Genomic DNA, 20,958 nt, shown 5'->3' with positions numbered 1-20,958 from the left:
TTGAAAGTGAGAGGAATAAACTGAAATTCCTTTTAAAATATAAGATAGTTATTCTCCAAAGTAGAAAGAAAAATGTAGTAAGGTTTTAATCTGGACATATTCCCATGGGCTGAAGACAAGGAGTCATCTTTTGGGCGGGTGCTTGAGGATAAGTTAGTAGGAGAGACAGCTATGGCGACAAATACAGGTGTGACATCCCCTCCACCTTCATCCTCAGTAGTGTGCGATCATGCCTCCGTTCTGCTATATAGTTCTGACTTTAATGAAAATGAAATGATTAAAGATTGCTGTGATCTGTTTTAAAAGCCAGATGGATCGGAGTTTCGAAAACACAGGAACATGAACATTGGAGTTAGTTAGACTCATTAATCCAGTATTTCCCAAGTTTCCAAAACCTTTGCCTAACAGTCCAAATTTTAAGGATATAGGCAGCACGGTGGCTTAGTGGTAAGCGCTTCTGCCTCACAGCACTGGGGTCATGAGTTTGATGAAGTTTGTATGTTCTCCCCATCTTTTTATGGGTTTGGTCCAGTTTCCTTGTACAATCCAAAAACATACTAATAGGTTAATTGGTTGCTATCAAATTGATCCTAGTCTGTGTGTGTTAAGGAATTTAGACTGAAAGCTCCAATAGGGCAGGGACTGATGTGAACGAGTTCTCTGTACAGTACAGTACTACGGAGTAAGTGGCGTTCTATAAATAGATGATGATGATATCTGTGATTGAGTATAGGTGATTTATTGCCTTAATCCGCGTTTGACAGTCATATACATAGGAGAACAAACCAATAAAAATATATTTTGATCGGCCATTAATCGGAACTCTGAGTTTACAGCCACTTGGTTCAGTTGGCTGGAATTTAAAGAGATGACCGACTACCTCATAAGAGCATAATCCTCTCTCAAACCATAGTAACTAAGCTGAATTAACCTGGAGTGATTTCCTATTGCAAACTGTAGTTTTGGGTTTTTTTTTGCACAAGATCTGCTTCTCTCATCTGTACTCATAGCTATTCCCATTCCCGGTTACAGGACTTTTTTAGGGTTGCACCCACTTTGTGGAATTTCCTCCCTTGCACAATAAGACTTTCTTCTAGTCTTCTAACCTTCAAGCATTCTCTGAAAACCCAACTTCAGGCAAGCCTATAATGTTCCTCAACCACCATCATGGGCAGGGGGACATCTGCCCCCTGGTCCGATCCCATAGTGGGATATCTTGGGCTGGGTCACTAGGCCCCCCTGCATTTTTTCCCCCCTTTAAAATGTTCCTAATAGGCTGCTGAGTCAAGTCTTGACCTCCTGGGCTAAAATTTGCCAGCCTTCCCCTGACCACCATTTTAACCTTCCTAGGTTACCCTATTACCACTCTTTACATAGTTCACACAAAACAGCATCTCTCTGACCCAAACATCGCTGTGACTGAATCATATATCACACTAAGCACTTTTTACCTTTGCAATCTGGCTGGACCAATATGCAATGAGTGGAACTTGGTGTCGTGCATTAAACTCCCATTGTTCCATATATCGTAAACTTGTGAGCAGGACATTCTTACCTCTCTGTCTGTATTACACAGTATTGTTTTATTAATGTGTTTGTTCCCCATTGTAAAGTGTTACGGAATTTTTGGGCGCTATATAAATAGATGATGATGATGGATCAATAGATAGCAGAGCATTGCAGTTAAAAGTGTAACAGCTTCACTTTCACATAGATTGTCACAGAAGCTTACAGTTATAAAATGGTTTATAAACACTAATGAATGTGTAGATATTTAATTATTTAAGAGAGAATCAATGCGTATCTTTAACATGTTTGAGAGGCTACATACATGCTGAGCAAAACAAGATTACCTCCAGTTGTATTGGCCACATCCACTGCACACAGCTAGAGCACATTTTACTAGAGACTGTAGATCTCTATAGTAAACAAAAACTCCATACTCATTTTATCTCTATTGCAAAATGTACAGAGGCAGAGGCACAACCCAAAAACCCCTTTGGTGGTATCACACGTAGAGCACCTCCATTTCTGCCAAAATGCAGATGTTTGTAGGCCAAGAAGGCAGCATATGAAGAAATGTAGACGTTTACATCAGAGAATTTGAGGAGTTGGATGGAGTGAAGACCTTTTTTTGTTACGTACAGAATAAGGGCACCATATACCTAGTTTTGTGGAGCAGTGCAAGAGAGAGGTTTCATTTTGTGGTAGAAGATTATTAAAATTAGGTTAAATGGGGCTTTCTTTGCTTCTGGGAAGGACACACAGCTATTTTCATGTCGCAGAACACTTGGATTTTTGCACCAGCTCTGCACTGGTAGAAATTAATTATTGTCCTATACTTTTAATGGGATGTACTTTGCCCCTTCTAGTTGTACATCAGCGGAGAAGCATATTTTTACGTACATTTCAAGAAATGTAAACGACAAAAAAGACCCAATGTTCCCTCACTCTTATAATTTCACTCATAAATGAGACCAAATTGGGCAGTATTTTAGGAGACATTTACTCTTTTGTACAATGCACATCTTCAGATTTTTCCACCTGCCTGCAAACTTAGTTACATATCCAGTCTGTGGAGACATCACTAAAATATGCATGGAAATACCCAGTGTGAAAATGTTTTAATTATGTATCCGGTGCAGTATAATGGTGCCATACGTCCTCCCAGAACAGCCGGAAAGGCTCTAATGTGAGCTCCATGGAATTTGGTTTCTTACTGGAGATGGTGGTAGATCCGGGTGACTAAGTTTGGATGGGAGATTTAAAGATTAGATCTCCCAGCAGAGACCCAGTACTACTGGTAAACAATACTTAATTGTAAAGTGTCCAAGATAACCCTTGTGGACAGGGTAAGGGGCAGCCTGGATTGGTTAAAGGGGACTGATCTACTCACCTACATACCCGTGTATAAAACTGTATAAAAGGAGGGCAAGCAGCCCCTGGGACAATACATTATTGTGGCCTAGGTTTATGCACTTGGAACAACAGTTAAGAGATATGTGAGCTGATAACCACAATTAACATTAAGATCCTGCTTATATCTTTGACGTCGCTTGTCCCTGCACTGCTGTGTTCATGTGGCCACCCGATTAATAGTTAACAATTTAAGCAACCCCTGACTCCTCCTTTTTGCCCAGTGATCCAGAATCCGCATTCTACCAGCAATCCAGGACTCCCGATCCTAATTAAGCAGTCATGAAGTATACAGCTATATCAACTGACAAAAATATTCTGCAGCAGCGACATATTGCCCAAGAAGTGAATGTGTTTACAACTAAGTGAAGGAGCCCAGTGGTAGCAGTGATTGCACACAAACCTGATGTCCTCAGGTGCTGGAGAGTAGTCTATACTCAGCCTGTGAGTTTCCGCTTGGCCAAGTGTTACCAAATGAAAAAGTAATTGACAGCTAGTTGTTGAAAACATACTAAGCCGTCACTTCACAGGATAAAGCCAGCTGTCTGTCTGAAGACAACAGCTTCAGGAGATCAGAGTTCTGGAAAAAGGCAAAGAGCTCCTCCCAAGTGAACCTGGCGGAAGATCACATTACAGTGGTGGAGGAAACCCTTGGAAAGCAGAGCGCAGAGCTGCATCTGAAATAAGTTCTTGGAGCTCAAATTCCTCTCACAGTAGTTGGTCCACCACTTTGCTGGAAGAGGAACCATCAACTCCTTTAGCTACTATCTGGAACAGTGCTACATCACTAAAAAACTGTCATCATTAAGAGCTGGTGGAACCAAAGCGGAGTGGATGTTTGTTTTCCAGGCCTAGGGCAAAGAGGGGACGCTACAATTTGTAGCGCCCAGTGAACATATACCACTTCCTGTAGCTAGACTAAGGAAACAGGTTGACTTTGCAGGTCATCCCAAACACCTGCAAAGAGGGACTGGGTGAAATAATTGGTCTCCACATGGCAGGAATGTGCAGTGAATGCCTGTTGTATAGTGCCCTCGGAGAACTGTGCAGACTATGATGTAGTAAAAGGGTCCCTTTCAAAATGTTATGCGATCACACCAGAGACATACAGGCTAAAGGTCAATCGGCAGTGGCAGTTTCTGGGTGAATGGATCCGCTGCCCAGACCTGGAAAAAACTAAAGAATCATCTTTTTTTTTCTTTTGCCAGAAACCATTCTTCCACTGGTGTCCATTGATGAAGGAATGGGTTCTGAATTGGGAAGAAAAGTACCATAAGGTGCTTTAAGCTAGTCAATATTCTATTTGGTCTCTAGCAGCTATCACATACCACCAGAGAAAAAGTGCTCATAATTGCTGGAGATAAAGTGCTGTGAGCTTTGGCAAAATTAGACATAGAGGATGTAACCCCACCCTGAGCTAGCAAAGTAAAAGGATTGCAACTCCAGGAAGTTTAGCTCTCTGTTCCAACGCTGTTTGAATGGCATGAGGCACAAAATGGTAAATTACCATCCGCAGAAAAAAAAAATACAAACCAGAAGGACTTTTTATATACCTCTTATCTGCTGTCCAATAGCAAACTCACATGCTATTGGACAGCACTTTCATCTCTGTACTGCACTACTTTCTAAATCACTATAAAGCAACAATCACAGCATGTTAAACTCAGATAGGGAACAGTGCACGGAAATGTAGGAGACACTAAAAAAACTGCTTTTGGGTGCAATTGTCATAGGTTCACTAAGGGCCTGATTAAGGGTTCTGGCCGCCCTAGGCTAATACGGCCGCAGCGAATATATAGGTGTATAGGAACACTCCTGAATATGAATGTTCAGGTGTATTCTCCAGCATTCAAATTTAGACAGATTGTGCCATTGTCTCTTACCTGTTCTTGCTCTTCTCTCTTGCAACTTTGTTATCCTCTCGCTGGCTTCTGGAAAGTTGGCGTCCTGTTTTGAAAATGCAAAAATGTATTAAAATGCAAAATGTTAACAAACCCTGAATGATTAGGCCCTTTAGTTAAAACAAAACACTCCATTATGGCCAGCTAAAAGTACCCCATTGGACAGGCATATATAAGCAATATCTGAATATTTTTTGTCAATCAAATACAAACCTCTACCAGCCCCATCTCACTAATATTTAGTATTTTAGTGATTGCTGAGACCATCCATGTGACCACCACACAATCATGAGATTCTGCCCCCCAAAGCTGCTCTATTTTTTAAATACCCCCTGCAGCCATTTTCCTTAACCCCTGCTGCAGCCATTTTCTTTACCTCCCACCCTGCATCCATCCCCCTTGCAGCTATTTTCCTTACCTCCACTCTGTAGCTATCCCCCCGTCACATCAAAACTCCCCCAGTCACATATATCAGCCCCCTCCTCTGCCCTCCTTCATACATATCAACCTCTCTCCCTCCCTATAGATTTTCATTGCAGCCCCCCCCTCCCACCCTATAGATTTGTATGACAGTCCCCCCTCTCCCTCCCTAAAGATATGCAGGGTAGTCCCCCCCCCTCCCTATAGATATGCAGGGTAGTCCCCCTCCCTCCCTATAGATATGCAGGGTAGTCCCCCCCCCCTCCCTATAGATATGCAGGGCAGTTCCCCCCCCCTCACTATAGATATGCAGGGCAGTTCCCCCCCATCCCTATAGATATGCAGGGCAGTTCCCCCCCCCTCCCTATAGATATGCAGGGCAGTTCCCCCCCCCCCTCCTTATAGATATGCAGGGCAGTCCCCCCCCCCTCCCTATAGATATGCAGGGCAGTCCCCCCCCCCTCCCTATAGATATGCAGGGCAGTTCCCCCCCCCACTCCCTATAGATATGCAGGGCAGTCCCCCCTCCCTATAGATATATAGTTGTGCCAGCGTCGCTCCTCTCCTCAGATCAGCAGATAGGAAGTGAAGACGTCCTGCTTCCTGTCTGCTGCACAGCAACAGGCAGCCTGGTGATTGGCTGTGTGTTGTTAACCACTGACCACCAATGCTTTTGATCGTCGAGCCCTCCACCCCCCCCCCCCGCGGCGACCTCCCCCATCCTGAAAAAAAAAATTAATGAAGGGAAAAAAAAAAAAAAAAAGAATGAAAAAAATAAATAAATACCCGCAGCGCCGCGCCCCCCGGTACCCAGCACCCCAGGCTGCAGCCTGGTCAGCCTAGTGGTTGATCAGGCCCTGGGTTCACTAAAGAAAGGAATAGGCTTATTAAGGGCCTCAGAATCAGGGGCTTTCTGGTAAATTTTAGCCCAGGGAAATAGGCCAATCAAGTGGACCAGTGTGTTCAGTACTAGACCATATGGACAAAAGTATTTGGCCACACCCGTTAATTATTGAATTGACCTGGCCCCAGGACGCTGTTCTTGCTTTCAAGGCCATAAAGGAAACCTTTTCGCTTGCTCCAGTTCTCAAGCAGCCTGACCAACTTTGCAGTTCTTTTTGCAAGTTGATGCCTTCATCATCGGAGTGGGGGCCATTTTTTCTCAAAAAAATCCCTCTAGTATTCTCACTCCTTGTGTCTTTCATGGGACTGAACTTCAGACAGAATATCCTACTCCTAATATCTGCATGTTCCTCAAAGTATCAGGAGTCTGTGGAGTGTTTCTTGGCATAACTCTGATCTAACCTAATATTAGTTATACACTTGGACAAAAGTATTTGGTCACACCTGTTCATTTTTGAATTGAGGTCATTCAATCAGACCCATTGCCAGAGGTGTATATTATCAAGCACCTAGCCATGCAATCTCCATTTACAAAGTTTTGTTATACAAAATTGGTCGTTCTGAAGAGCTCCGTGACTTCAAGTGTGGTACTGTGATAGGATGGCACCTTTGCAATAAGACGGTTCGTGAAATTTCATCCCTGCTGGATATTTCACAGTCATCTGTATGTGATAATATTAGAAAGTGGAAGTGTTTAGGAACAACAGCAATTCAGCAGTCGTTGAACTTGCTCTGTGATTTTACATGTCTAAGACACATGGTGCGTAAGTCGCCAACACTCTGCTGATTCCATAGCTGAAGAGTTCCAAAGTTCCTCTGGCATTAATGTAAGCACAAAAACTGTGTGGCAGGAGCTTAATGAAATGGGTTTCCATGGCCTAGCAGCTGCATGCAAGCCTCACATCGCCAAGACCAATGCCAAGCGTTGGATGGATGGGCGTAAAGCACACAGACACTGGACTGTAGAGCGGTGGAAGTGTGGTCTGTGGAGTGACTAATCAGGCTTCTCTGTTTAGCAGTCAGATGGGCGAGAACGTTACCTGCCTGACCGCAGTATGCCAACTGTTAAGTTTGGTGGGGGAGGGATAATGGTATGGTGCTGTTTTTTTAGGGTTTGGGCTAGGTCTCTTATCTCCATTGAAGGACAATCTTAATGCTTCAGCATACCAAGCCATTTTGGACAATGCTATGCTTCCAACTTTGTGGTAACAGTTTGGGGAAGGCTATTTTCTATCCAACATGATTGTAATTTGATTAAGAACTTGACTCTCCCACACAGAGCCTTGACCTCAACCCCATCGAACACCTTTAGGATGAAGTGGAACAGAGATTGCGAGCCAGGCCTTCTCATCCAACATCAGTGCCTGCCCTCATAACTCTACAATATGAATGGGTATAAATTCCCACAGAAACACTCCTACATCTTGTGGAAAGCCTTCCAAGAAGAGTGGAAGTTGTTATTACTGCAAAAGGGGGGACCAACGCCATATTAAAGTATATGTATTTGAATACAATGTCATTACAGTCCCTGTTGGTGTAGTGGTCAAGCAATCGAATACTTTTGTCCATATAGTGTATATACATATACATTGCTTGGATTGGAAACTTAAAGTGGTCCTGCCAAATTTTGAAAGTGGCCTCATGTATGTTGATGGGACCAAACCAACAGTAGGCAGCACTAACGCAAAGTAGGCTACACCTTTAGCCATAGCCACAACGGTGGTAAGCTGGGACGCCTGTGACGGTGCTAATAGAATAGGTATTACAGTGATACAAGTACCGCCGAGATACTTGTTAAACAGGCTTCCACATGCAAAGGTAATATTTCCGTTGGCAGGATTTACCGCTGGCAATAGCAGCATTATCGCCGGCAGTAACCCGTTGCAACAAGAAAAAGTCCTATTGATTTATTAAACAGTGTTGTGCCCCTTAATAATTGAATCCCTTAGTGTATGCAAAATCTCCAGTAAGGAATCCCTGACCAGCAGTGTCTCAAAACCTCATTAGCGCGTGCACAGAGGCACACACACACACACATACATACATACATACACGGTGGAGACAGTTGAGCACACAAAGGTGGGGACAGGGGAGGAGAATAGAAGCTAGTTACTTTAAATAAATGCTTAAAAGCTCGGGCACAAGTGTATGTGACATATGGACCGAGGGGTTGGCCCTGGGGATTGTTGAAAGTAGTTAATAAGGGAACCCTGGAGGAACATAGGGTTGGTTGCTATGAGATTTCCTTGGAGAAGGACTTGGACTTATATTGAGTAGTCACATTCTATCAGTGCCAAAGGAGGTCCTTTGAACTAGGAACCTCAGTCATATTGGGTACTGTACTTTTGGGACAGGTTTGTCATAACTCCACTGGGAGATACTTGTAGATTCTGGGGAATTAGTGGGCCTACATCCATAGGGAGACTGATACCCAGGAGTCCCACCAAGAGAGTTGGCCAAATGGCCAGGATCAGCAGGTATACAGACCCACCGACCGGATCGGAACCCATGGACCCCCTTGATTGTTCAACTAGGGACTTGTTGCTAGGAGTTTGTGATTGTTAGGACTCTGAACTGTGAGATAACCTGCTGGGGACTTTGTCAGTAACTTCACCATTGTCAGCAAAAACTCCAACACTTTGTTATATTTGCTGGGAGAATAAGTTTCTCCCTGGGGAGCACTGTTGCATTTAATTTGTGTGTACATATTTGATAAATAAAGAGGTTTCTCTCTTTTTCTTTCCTCCTTACCTGTGTGATCTGTGAACCTAGAGGGCTGGGTATCTAGAGAACTATGGTTCCAACCTTGGTGTCCTCACCAAAGTGATCTACAATGTTCCTTAATTATAGTAGCAATAGTCGAAGTGTGCTGGTATACAGAGGTATGCTGTACCAACACTTCTACTGCCTTCATTGTGAAACTAGCAAATTCCATCCGCTTAAATGTTCCATACCGCCACTTTTAAATTTCCACTTCGACCACTGTATAGTGGTATATTTTTTCCTTACAAACTGATGAGAAGCCAACAAATTGCAAATAATGTCAATGGAAATATATTGCAACATCTACTGGCTTTGATAAAGTATCAGCTTGCCAGAGAGATGTATTATTCAGCCCGGATTGGGCATTTAGAAATACTATAGATGGATGTCAAATGGCACATAGTACGTGCGGACCATAATCAATGTGTGCATCTATTCATTTTATATTTAGTATGGATAACGAATTACATGCTGCAGTATGAAAACTAATTCATTATAACAAGCATACTCTAAAACTATGTGGTGACAGTTTACAAAGTAATTCTACACTAATGAACAGAAGGGGTAGATTTAAAGTGGAGAACTACTGGCCAAAAATACTATGAGCAGTTAGAGCTACCAGATAAGTGTTCCAAACGCTGATGCTGTTTGGATGGTGGATCAAGCAAAGAGGACAATTCTTAGGCACTGTAATAGGGTCACAAATACCAGCTAACACATTAGGATTTAAATTCTGGACTTTTCCAAATCTAATAGCGGATTATGAAGCCAAAAATAAGTTTTGTTTCCTTTATAGAGTATGATTTGTTCCCTACTGGAATGCAGTCAGTTATTATCACTGTATGTATAATACAATGGCACTACAATTCTAACAAAAACACTCCACAAATGAAAAAAAAAAAGTTTCCTTCCATAAGGCAAAACACAAAGGATTAAAACAGAAGGCTGCCAGATATTTCCTACAATAAAACAAAAATGTCTCACACACATTTGTGACATCTACTGCACCCTTTATATGGGTAAAAATACATTGGAGAGCTCATCATGGAGAATAAGTACAGGATCGTGTGCTGCACTTACTTTATATACTCAAGTTACGTCTTATAAATACTGTACAAACATATTTCCTTTCTGTACACGTTACTGCATATATATTATGCAATTACATTATAAGGTAATTGAATTTGCTGTATTTTTTTTTATTGAATAGCTTTCCCAATGTAATGATAGAGTGACTGAATTAGAGAAACAGGCAGAGGATCCTGAAAGAGAAAGCCGGATTCGTTTATTAGAAGGAAAAGATCCATCTCTGCAAAGTCTTATGAAGAAAACAGAGGTGGTGAGTACAGTAATGCCTGTGGTATAATAAACGCTAGAGAGACAACAGGCTTATGTCATGTTATGCCATCCTTGCAGCTGGAAGAGGTTTAGCTCTATAAATCTAAAAACACAGCAATAAGCAAATGTTTTTGGGTGGGGAGAGTGTGTTTGGGTGTGTGTGAAGGATTGGGGTGCATCATAGAGAGAACAACGTAAAAGGTAATCGGTTGATGGATGAATAAAACCAGGGCGAGAAAGGACACTATGAGGAAGGGGTCAAAGATGTGGAAGAGACCAACCTTCAGGGTAGCCAAGCCTTGAAACGATTGTTTACCAACATAATTATGTGCCTACATTTATGGAATTCTAAATTGAAAAATAGTAGCATCTAGTGCCTAGGTTCTCAGCCTGTGGTACATAATCTAAGTGCCAAAAATTTGGGTTTGGCCCTCATGTGTTACCCAATGATTAAAAACTTGCATATATACGGTGTTTGACAGGGAAGATGGGCCCCATAGCAGACTCACCCCCTGATAGTTGCACTCTCGACTCGACAGTAGTTAGACTCTTGGCAAGCATAGAAGATCTTTGAAACTTGGGAGAGCTCTGCAGATTTGGAAAATCTTACTCTACATTGTGTAGCATGAGATGCAGTATCCCAGAAGCATGCAACAAAAAAAAACTGGAAGGAAATACAGGACCAGCTGATCTTTAAGGTTAATCACAATCACTTTCAGGTATATGCTAATTACTTTTGAACATGATTTTGAATATGATTGGTTAACTGAACACAGCTCCAGCTCCATTATGAAAGGGTGTGCACACTTATGACAGTTATAGTGTATGTGTTTACCTCTAATTGAGTCACAATTACAGGAATACGCCCTACTGTACTCGGCGAACGTTGTCCTGTCCCTTTTGGCCTCTTCATTCATAAGGAGTTGCAGGTGCAATGTGCAACCAAATCTGCATACGGATCTATGTGTATTCATTTTTGGTGCATCTGCACAATATTTTATGCTATTAAAATAGATGTCTGTCCAAATTGTGCATGAGGACCAGTGCCCTTATTCTTACTGAATATACACATAAGATTATGAAAGGAAACAATTTCTTTACTGCAGTGATATATTTGTATATCAGAAAAGCTTTTAAAGAATTAAATATTGTAAGGTAAAGAAATATGCTCTTTTTATTGGTGTTGTATTTGATGTGGTCCATTAACAAGTCTACTTTATCCTATACAGCTAGAAATGCGCTTGGCTGAGAAGGAGGAACATTTGCTGGAAAAGGATTTTCTCTATGAACATGTTTCCAAACTCTCAGAGAGAATCTGCATTAAAGTTGAGAATGGAAAGGAGGACACCCTAACCCTTGCTAAAAAGGTTTGTATCATTTTCATTTTTCTGTGACAAGAGTTTCACTAGTAACTTAATTTCCTATTCTTCCTAAGCTAAACTATGTTTTTGGGACATCTAGTGTTCTCTTTTTGAAACATATTGAAATGTATTTATTTTTTTTCTGCTCATTAAAAATAGAGATTGAGGCAAGATACAAAAACATACATTTGTCTTTCATTCTTTCCAAGTTACTTTTATGTACTTGTAACAGCATATACAAACATCATTATACCTGTGCCACTACATAGATCATGTGTTATGTCCTCCTGTCCCATGTAAATAGTACACTGTAACTAGCACTGAATGAGCCATAGAAGCAAATATAATTTAAATATACTCCATAAGATATCCATCCCAACCAGTTGGTATGGCAGTGTTTCATTTATAATGACAATGTGGTCTATAAGGAAAAGCTCCATGAGCAGTTATAGATGCCCTGGAACAGACTGGCTATAACCTCATTTTCTTTTCACTCCATCAAAAGAACAGTTTACAGGTTCAGATATTAAACTTCAATTCAAACTTTGTATTTTACTTTAGGTCACATTTCTGCCCAAAACAATATTTTTCGTTTTGGATGGAGTTGTATTTAACAAACCGGTATTACGAAATAGTGCACGATTGATAATGTCACAGTTTTATAGAATACTCCCCCTATAAGTATGTGGAGTGGGATCCTAAACCAGGCTGTTTTTTTTGTTTTGTTTTTTAAAGTCTTTGATGGAAGAAGTAGAACCCTAGAACAGCAGCTTAGTGGTTAGCACTTCTGCCTCACAGCACTGAGTTCATGAGTTCAATTCCCGACAATGGCCTTATCAGGGTGGAGTTTGTATTTTCTCCCTGTGTTTGCGTGGGTTTCCTCCCACAATCCAAAAACATACTAGTAGGTTTATATATGGCAACGGTTTGATGAACCACCTCTAGTAAGAGGTGAACAGTTGACCTTTTAAATATTTTCTGCCTTGAGCACTATCTAGGCCTCTCTCGTGCAGGGTGGGGTACAGTAGCGACAGAATGCTGTGCAGAAATAATCTAGTGATCAGCAACCATGATGATTCAGCTCTAGAGAGTCCTGGGCCATTGATGTAAATAGGTTAAGAAAGAAGATGCGTTTATTGTGGCTGTTCTCGTAGGAGAGCTTAATGTCCTAATTTTTCAACTGTAGAGTGCTGATTCAGTTTGAAAAATTTGTAAAAAGCCAAATACTTTTAATCTATAAAAAGGATACATGTTATTTATCGTGGGTTAACTAAACCATGTACGCATAAAGAAAAGCGGACGTAGTAGAACAAATGACAGTATAACGTCTCAAAATATGTAGTAGAAAGAAGAACAATTCTAAAACACAAGGCCAAGTTTCCATTCATGCTCTTTTATAAAATACTCTGCACAGTGCAACTTTGTACTCCTTAGCTTTGTATGGACTGTTGTATTACTTGAATAAAGTGTTTTAATAGAACATAAGAGACTTTTGGCCTAGGAACTATGAAGTGGATAATACAGTTTACTTGGAAAGTCCCATACTTCCTCTACGATTGACTACATATTTTAAAACTAAATACTTCCTGCTTACCTTCTTTGAAAATAACACTCCATACAACACACTGAAGCTGGCAGAGGTAAAGGGGCCTGGAAATGCTCCACACAAGTCTTAAAATACTGATGTTAAATGCAATGTAAGAATGTAGTAAGATGTGCAATGTTAAAACTATGCATGTTTAGCGTCATATGTTTTATCACATTTATCACGTGTTGTCAATATTTTGGTAGATGAATGAACTGCAAAAGATGATTAAAGACACCACTCGTAAAATGATGTCCCGCATTGCAGAGTTGTCCATGCAGCAAGCCAGTTGCATAAAGATGCAGCAGGAAGTGAGAGATAAAGAGAAGTTTGTGGAGACTTGTTATACCAGAATGGAGCAGGGCCTTCCACCTAGTGAGGAAAGTGAACAAGAGTGGAAACACTTGCTGCTGCAGGAATGTAGGCACAGACGTGAGAAAGAAGAAAAAGCTAGGGTAAGGTTTTCATAATACTGTAGTTTGGGTAAATACAGCATCTAACAATTTGGGGGGAGGGTGCAAACAGATTTATTTGAGGGGAAATATCTAGCATTTCTGTGCTACATACAAATGCAGATAGTTCTTTCCCTGTATATAAAAATAACATTTAATTTGCACCCTTTGTATCACAACATGGTCTGCTTATGTGCAGATTTGCACCTTTTATCTGGATTTGCTCCTAACTCTACACAAGGCCCACAGGGAGCTGTTACTTTGAGTTACATCTGCAGCCAGTCCAACATGCCTTTGCCACACCAGAGGTTGAGAAATCCAACAAGTTTATACAATAAGTACAAGGAGACTACCAGTCTCTTATATAAAATGTGAAAGATGCAAATTGCAACAATCATTAATTTCTAGGCAAGTATTACATAAAACAAAACCACTTAACTTGATGGGTTTTATTTATAAACACTGGCATGGCTTTTAGTTGTTCGATATTTGAATGTATAAGACATGCTTTACAATAAAAATACATAATTGTCTTAAAGATGATGCAATATAAATTAAATATGAATTAATGTCAGTAGCATTTATTTGTAATGAAAACATTACATGAGGAACATAACGCCAACAATCTTCAGAATACGCACATTATACACTATGCCTTAGAATAGCTCTCATAAGGCTGTTGACATGAGTATTATAGTCCGCATTCACAGACACACACTAGTTACATTTCTAATAAGGTGATAAAAAAATGTAGCTGCTCATTGCTGTTAACCTTCATTAAATTGCAGACTGAAGAAGATGAGGATCAACACATATTGCCAAATGGTATTTACACCACGGCTGAGCAACGGCCCAACGCGTACATACCAGAAGATGACACTGCTCTTCCTCTGCCACGGCCTTATGGGGGTTTGGCACCTTTCAAGCCCAGTGAACCTGGCTCAAACATGAGGCACATAAGAAAGCCACTGATAAAGCCAATAGAAATATAAGAATAACTTATACTGTTGAAAACCAATTAGCAAAATTTAAAATAGTCTCATGGAACTATTGACTAAAGCCACATATGCTGCTTTGTAGCTACCTATAGAGCAAATCAGATTAGTTTCTTACAGCTCATCAATGGTAACCAATAATTGGATGAGGTCAACTTTGTCCTTTAAACAGGGATTGAGTGTTTAAGCAATACCGTAGCTATGACTTTGATGGGAAAAATTTCATGTTTTCAGCCAAAATCTAAACATGGATAGCACGGTTTTCTATCTCAGTGCAATGTTATTCCAATAAACATTTGTTTAACAAACATGGATCATTTATATGTTTATCAGGACTGAAATTTCATATTCACTAACCTATTTTGCAATGCATGATCTAATCACAGAAATATCTGCATTTCATGCAGTATAAAATGCATTCAGTTTCAAAGGCCTGGCATACTACCTTACAGGGTGTGTCCCATTTACAAAATAAAACCTCATATGTCAGTTTCCCTGCTAAATATAACAGCATAATGCTGTTATATCACATCAAAATATTTCTTTACAAATAGCTACACACGTATTAAAGTCACAAGCCTGAAATTTCACCTTGCCAAGATTCAACAAGGGGGAAGTTTGAACATATTGGGGGGAAAAAGCATCACCTGCACATACAACATCCATGTACTTGCTTGGCCTTCAGTTTAAATGAGTATGAGTGAGTACAGAACTTGATTCCAATGCACAAATGTATACAGTGACAAAGTAAGCGAGATACCTTGTCTAATCATAGCATTCTGTACATTAATATTTTTCTAAACGTAATGAAATATTTCCACAAGTGAAAGAGGAGTTATTATTGTCCTGCATAATACTCAATGAACATGTTTTTTGTAAATTTAAAATACAAGAGTTCAAACTTTACATAAAAGATGATTCAGGTGTAGGTTTTTTGTCAAATACAAGTGAGAGAAGAGAGTTGGTATACATGGTATTTTATGCCTGATCAATATATAGTAACACTTTGCATAATCTTGGCATAATAAAAGAAAAGCCTGCAGAAAACATAGCTAGTTGCACATACAAGTCCTACAAATAAAGATTACTCTATGGTTCTTAGTAAACTGTGGTAGAGAGATTTAACCATTAGACAGATGGAGTCCCAAAACTACCTTATAGACTTAAATGGCACATAAGCAAGCTAACAGTATACATGCAAGCATACATCCCATTTATTAGGAATCACAGGAGATAATGTAACAGAATGGTTTTAATTAAACAAACGTGCTTAGTTTCATAATTGTAAATTAAAAGAGAAGTGTTACTTCCCCACTAAAAAAACCCATAGGAAATATGTGTTAACTTCCCAGCAATCAACCCACATTATCATTACACAACATATAATACAGAGAAGTGTGACAAAGCAGAGATAACACGCACATAAGAAAAAAAAAAGTTACACTTGAAAACCCACTCTTAAAAGTGTAATATGAACTACACAAGGGTAGCATTGAGTAACAGACCACAACACTAAGAAAATAGGTCCAACCAGCTGCCTGATGGAAACGTCACAGACATCAACATTTCTTGGACGTGGAAAGGTTCTGGACTCTACTGAACTCTGCACATTATTATGCAACCTGCCATTATTAGTTCATATGTTCTAAAACCTTTAGGCACAGTCTCAGCAGACCCTTCACAGACGTTTAATACAAGAGTGATTACTAATCAAATTCTCATATACCGCCACATTTTTACACATCTAGCAGATACGTATTGGGCCAAAACTATTGGAAGCAAGTATGACAGCCAGGGGCGGATCTAGAGAATATTTGTACCCGGGGCGATGTAGGGGGGGAGATTTGGCCCCGCCCACTTTTTGACATCTGAGGCTGCCGGCGGCTGCACACTATGTGCAGGTCCGTTCAGCAGTGACAGTGTGCTCCCCGGATGCTCCAATTGTGTTTAAAACACAATCAGAGCAGCCGGGCAGCACACTGTCCCTGCCTGTCACTGCAAACGGACCTGCACAGCAAGCCCCTGCTAGGGGGGACGATCGCCCCCCCCCTGGATCCACCACTGATGACAGCTAGAAACATTGTCAGAGCAACAGTATTTGCTATTTTACACCTAAATACACAGTTCCTATGAGGAACAGATTTAATTTTAAACACTATTAGCACAATACTGGTTTCACCTTACCGATTAAAACCAGTGCATTGCCAATATAAATGATACATTACAATCACCTACAAAGGAACATACTTTTCAGATGAAAAGACGTCACAATAGCAGTTGTAGCCGACATAAAAGTAGCTCACATTTAAACTACTGAATTCAGGTATTACATATACAACATTATTTCAACCAAAATTGGTCCAGGATATATGGTCATCCCCCCTGTGCATACAATCAAAGTGTATGAACAGGTATTAGTACACAGTTACATTTAAAAAAGAATATGGTCCATTTCCATCACTTTTGTAGATGAAGAACAACAGAGGTTCGCTTTAAGGCAATTTCTTCCAGAAATGCAGCATCTATGTTATCTTCCTCAAAAGGGTTCAATGCTGGAATACCAGAGAAGAGAAAGTTAAAATTATGCAGCAAATAAATGTAGTTTTACATGTTATTCCTTAAACATTTTATTTTTTAATACTTGAGGACTGTAAATATATGTTGCTGTTATTCTCCTGTCGCAAAAAAGCACAAACCATATAACTGAAATGGTAAGTTACCTTCCAGGTTTTTGTTTGTTTGTTTTTTTTTAAAAAAAGAAAAAAAGGTAAAAGCCCCAAAGGTCCTAGTAATGCATAATGGTTTGATGATCATAGAATCTGACATGCTTTCATGACCAACCAAATCCCATGTTCCCAAACAAATACATAAATAGATAATATATGTAATATGTTACAAAGTAACAACATATTATTTATTTATATCTTGATGTTCAAAACAAAAGAAAGGCTCAAACTAGTCCCAAAAAGTGTAGTTCAATTCAATGCAGTATTTTCTACATTATGTTAACATGGTGAACCAGACTGACACAAAAATTAAAAAGAATAAAATAGAAAAATGTGTTCACAAAAATATAAAAAGGTGTTACATTTTTAATGGAATATCCTAAATACAAACTGGGTTTTTTACTATATGTTAGATCCTTTTCTCTTAATCTATTGGGGTAACAGACCATAGGGTACAGGTGTTCCAAATGTGCACACTAGCACTTAAAATTTTACATAGCTTCTACGCCTCCCTCTTCTATATTCCCCATCCTGCAGGCAACACAGTTCTACTAAGCCCCATAGGACAGAACTGGAGAGAGAGAAACAAAAACCTTCCTGAAAACATTTACCAGGGGAGCTAAAGCGTAAACATGTGGGCACTCAGTATCCCCCAAATAGATTGAGAAAAGCATTTAACAAATGTATAAAAATCTTGTTTTCTCCTTCATCCAACTTGAGGACAAGGAGACACTGTGTATGTCCCAAAGCTGCCCCTCTGTGCGAGTACACTCACAGAGTCTCTGGGACAGTACTTTCTGATCAGAACTGGCATCCCAAGATGCAAAACCACTGAACTTGAAAACTGTGTGAAAGTATGAACCGAGGACCATGTGGCCATCCCACCTAGCTGCTCAGCCGAAGCACCATGCTGCTCCCTGATCTGGTATAGCGCACCTATAAACTCCAATAGAAGTGTGATGAATCATAAAAAATGATCCGCCTAGCTATAGTCTGTTTTGATACTGGTCAGGTGATCATCAGTCTTCCTATACTCAAGTGAGCTTCTGACATATATCCTTAATACCCTGACCACATCCAGCAAGTGAAGAAATCCTTCTTACGCCGACATCTGATTCTGTCCCACTGCCTGGAATCAAAATGTCCTGAATGGAATCTAAAGATGATGATGGAGAGATGGGTTCGTATAGCACCATCCACAGGGGGGAAAAAAATAAAAAAATAAAAATATGGCGAACTACCAGACATCCTCCAGGCTGTGAAAGTGGCCAAAAGGATGCAGTGAGAACAGGAAATCCACAGAACCCAGAGCTTCAAGGGAAGCCTGCTACAAAACCTTCAACACTAAATTTAAGTCCAACGGCTGGCTAAAGAAGGACTGAATAGTGGTCTCAAATGTGTCTACCTCTGCAAGAAGATCTGTGCCTCCAGTAAATCATGATCCTGCAAGTCCAAAAATGAAGGAAGAAAAAAAAAAGTCTCCAGATTCATAAATCCTTTCTAGAGGAAGACGCCATAGCGGGCCCACCAACAACTTGAAACAGCACGCAGACCTTTTATAGTTAGAGAACTTGTGGTAGCATTGCCATCAGTGGCAACAGACAAACTAACTGCAAATCCCACAAACTAGTCATACAAGAAATGCCTGCTAATCCCTTGTTCTTAAGTGTGAATATACCAGATTTATCTGGCCCAATGCTACCCACTTCACGCTGGCTGGCCACCCACGGGTGCCTTCCTATGCCAGGGAAGTCTTCCCAGTACCTTCTAGGATTCGTATGGTCACTCAGGCAAATGCAGTTATAAAAATACAACAGTATATTTATTGTCATACAAACACCACTAGAATATTATGTACACACAGTAAATAAATGCCAGGCAGGATTACCACATCATCTGTCCCTCACCCCAATAGCTTAAGGAGCAATAGTCACCTGGCTGTCCAGACTTCACGACCCATGGATCTCTCTCAGCTGCATATATAGACTCTAGTTAGAGAACAACAACTCAAAAGCTAGATCTTGCAGTCTTCATGAATGAAATCCCAGAATGAACCCCCTTCCCCCTTGGAGTGACTCCTTATATCTCGGGTCTAATGTCCACAGTCTTTCCCCTCCCTCTGCACACCCCTGGGTCTATTCTCCTTAAGCATTGGTCAGTGCTGGACTAGGGGGGGTTGGAGAGGGGAGTGAAGATGAGCTGTCCTTCCACAAAACCTCCCCTGTTAGAAGGCCTGTCTGGACTAGCCTGGTGAGAACAATGGACAATAATTAGTTTTCCCACTCCAGCATATTACAACCTTATCCCTACCCATAATCCCCCTGGCTTCACTTTAAAGACAGTGAATAGCATCCTTACTGCAAGTCATCAATACACAATATACATATGTACACTGAACTACAATGTCCCCTTAGCCACATATTATTGGACAATGCAGTTGTAGTCTGGTGAGCTGGGGAACAAAAGCATGGGCTATAAAAAGTACTTGCTACAATCCACATTATGTGAGAAATGAGAAACCGAATGCTCACAGGGTTATAACAGTCATTTCGTCACATTATGCAACAACGTTCCACTTTGTTGTGCAGTCAATACATCATGATGTGAAAGACTAGCTGACCTCATCCTTCCAGAGTCTACTGAAAGACTGTTTGAGGGGACACTCTCCTGAATGCAGGAAGTGTCTTAACCATAATAGGCTTCCCAATTTGTCACCCTGGAATAAACACTGACCATATTGCCGGAACATTATGTTCGGTCCTGTACATGGTGAACTTCTGCATTGCAAGGAGGCTCCTTGTGCCTCCCTGATGGTGGATATACAGCACGGTGGTGATGCCCATCTGAACTCTTATGGGTTTATCCCACAAGTGAAATTATACCTCAATGACCGTATTAAACCCTACCCTCAGTTCTAGGACATTTATTAGAAATTTGGCCTCTATCTGCAACCACTGACCCTGATCCAGAGAAGAACTACCACACCCCAGCCCAGCCCTGAAGACTTGCAACTGTTGTCACAATTGTTCAATTCCCTGTGGCAAAGTTACTGCCCCTGTTAATGATGCCGACCTTCAACCACGGGGGCTTAGTGGTTAGCACTTCTGCCTCACAGCGCTGGGGTCATGAGTTCAATTCCTGACCATGGCCTTATCTGTGTGGAGTTTGTATGTTCTCCCCGTGTTTGCGTGGGTTTCCTCCGGGTGCTCCGGTTTCCTCCCACACTCCAAAAAAAACATACTGGTAGGTTAATTGGCTGCTAACAAAAATTGACCCTAGACTCTCTCTCTGTCTGTGTGCATTAGGGAATTTAGACTGTAAGCTCCAATGGGGCAGGGACTGATGTGAATGAGTTCTCTGTACAGCGCTGCGGAATCAGTGGCACTATATAAATAAATGGCGATGATGATGATGATGAAGAGAGCAACAGGTAAAACACTGCACAATTTCATTCAAGAAACTGCATGGCCTTGAAGATTGAGAGCCTCATCCTCTGGATAGTCATACAGAACAGGGCAGACAACTGAGAGCCAAGAGACACCAGACCAGATATAAGTAAAGGGAAGCAGCAGCCGCAATGATTTAAGGATGGTTTCTA

The 20,958-nt window shown here is 40.7% G+C and overlaps 2 protein-coding genes across 4 annotated transcripts in view; one reads left to right on the top strand and one right to left on the bottom strand.

Annotated features, from left to right (window-relative positions):
* CCDC146 (coiled-coil domain containing 146) overlaps positions 1-14,942 on the top strand; it is a 165,922-nt gene extending 150,980 nt beyond the window's left edge. For all 3 annotated transcript variants that reach the window (XM_075208740.1, XM_075208738.1, XM_075208739.1), the window contains 4 exons: positions 10,114-10,242; positions 11,471-11,608; positions 13,394-13,642; positions 14,428-14,942. In XM_075208740.1, coding sequence (XP_075064841.1) covers positions 10,114-10,242; positions 11,471-11,608; positions 13,394-13,642; positions 14,428-14,631 — 720 coding nt within the window. In that variant the 3' untranslated portion in view covers positions 14,632-14,942. The remainder of the gene's footprint in view (positions 1-10,113; positions 10,243-11,470; positions 11,609-13,393; positions 13,643-14,427) is intronic.
* Positions 14,943-15,605: 663 nt separating this feature from the next.
* The window catches only part of GSAP (gamma-secretase activating protein), a 70,433-nt gene continuing 65,080 nt past the window's right edge, over positions 15,606-20,958 (bottom strand). The window contains exon 31 of the mRNA XM_075208742.1: positions 15,606-17,186. Coding sequence (XP_075064843.1) covers positions 17,092-17,186 — 95 coding nt within the window. The 3' untranslated portion in view covers positions 15,606-17,091. The remainder of the gene's footprint in view (positions 17,187-20,958) is intronic.

Source organism: Mixophyes fleayi, chromosome 4 (genome assembly GCF_038048845.1).
Source record: "Mixophyes fleayi isolate aMixFle1 chromosome 4, aMixFle1.hap1, whole genome shotgun sequence".
NCBI classification, from domain to species: domain Eukaryota; kingdom Metazoa; phylum Chordata; class Amphibia; order Anura; family Limnodynastidae; genus Mixophyes; species Mixophyes fleayi.
Note: the sequence above shows the minus strand (reverse complement) of the source record. Positions and strands in the feature narration are given on the sequence as shown.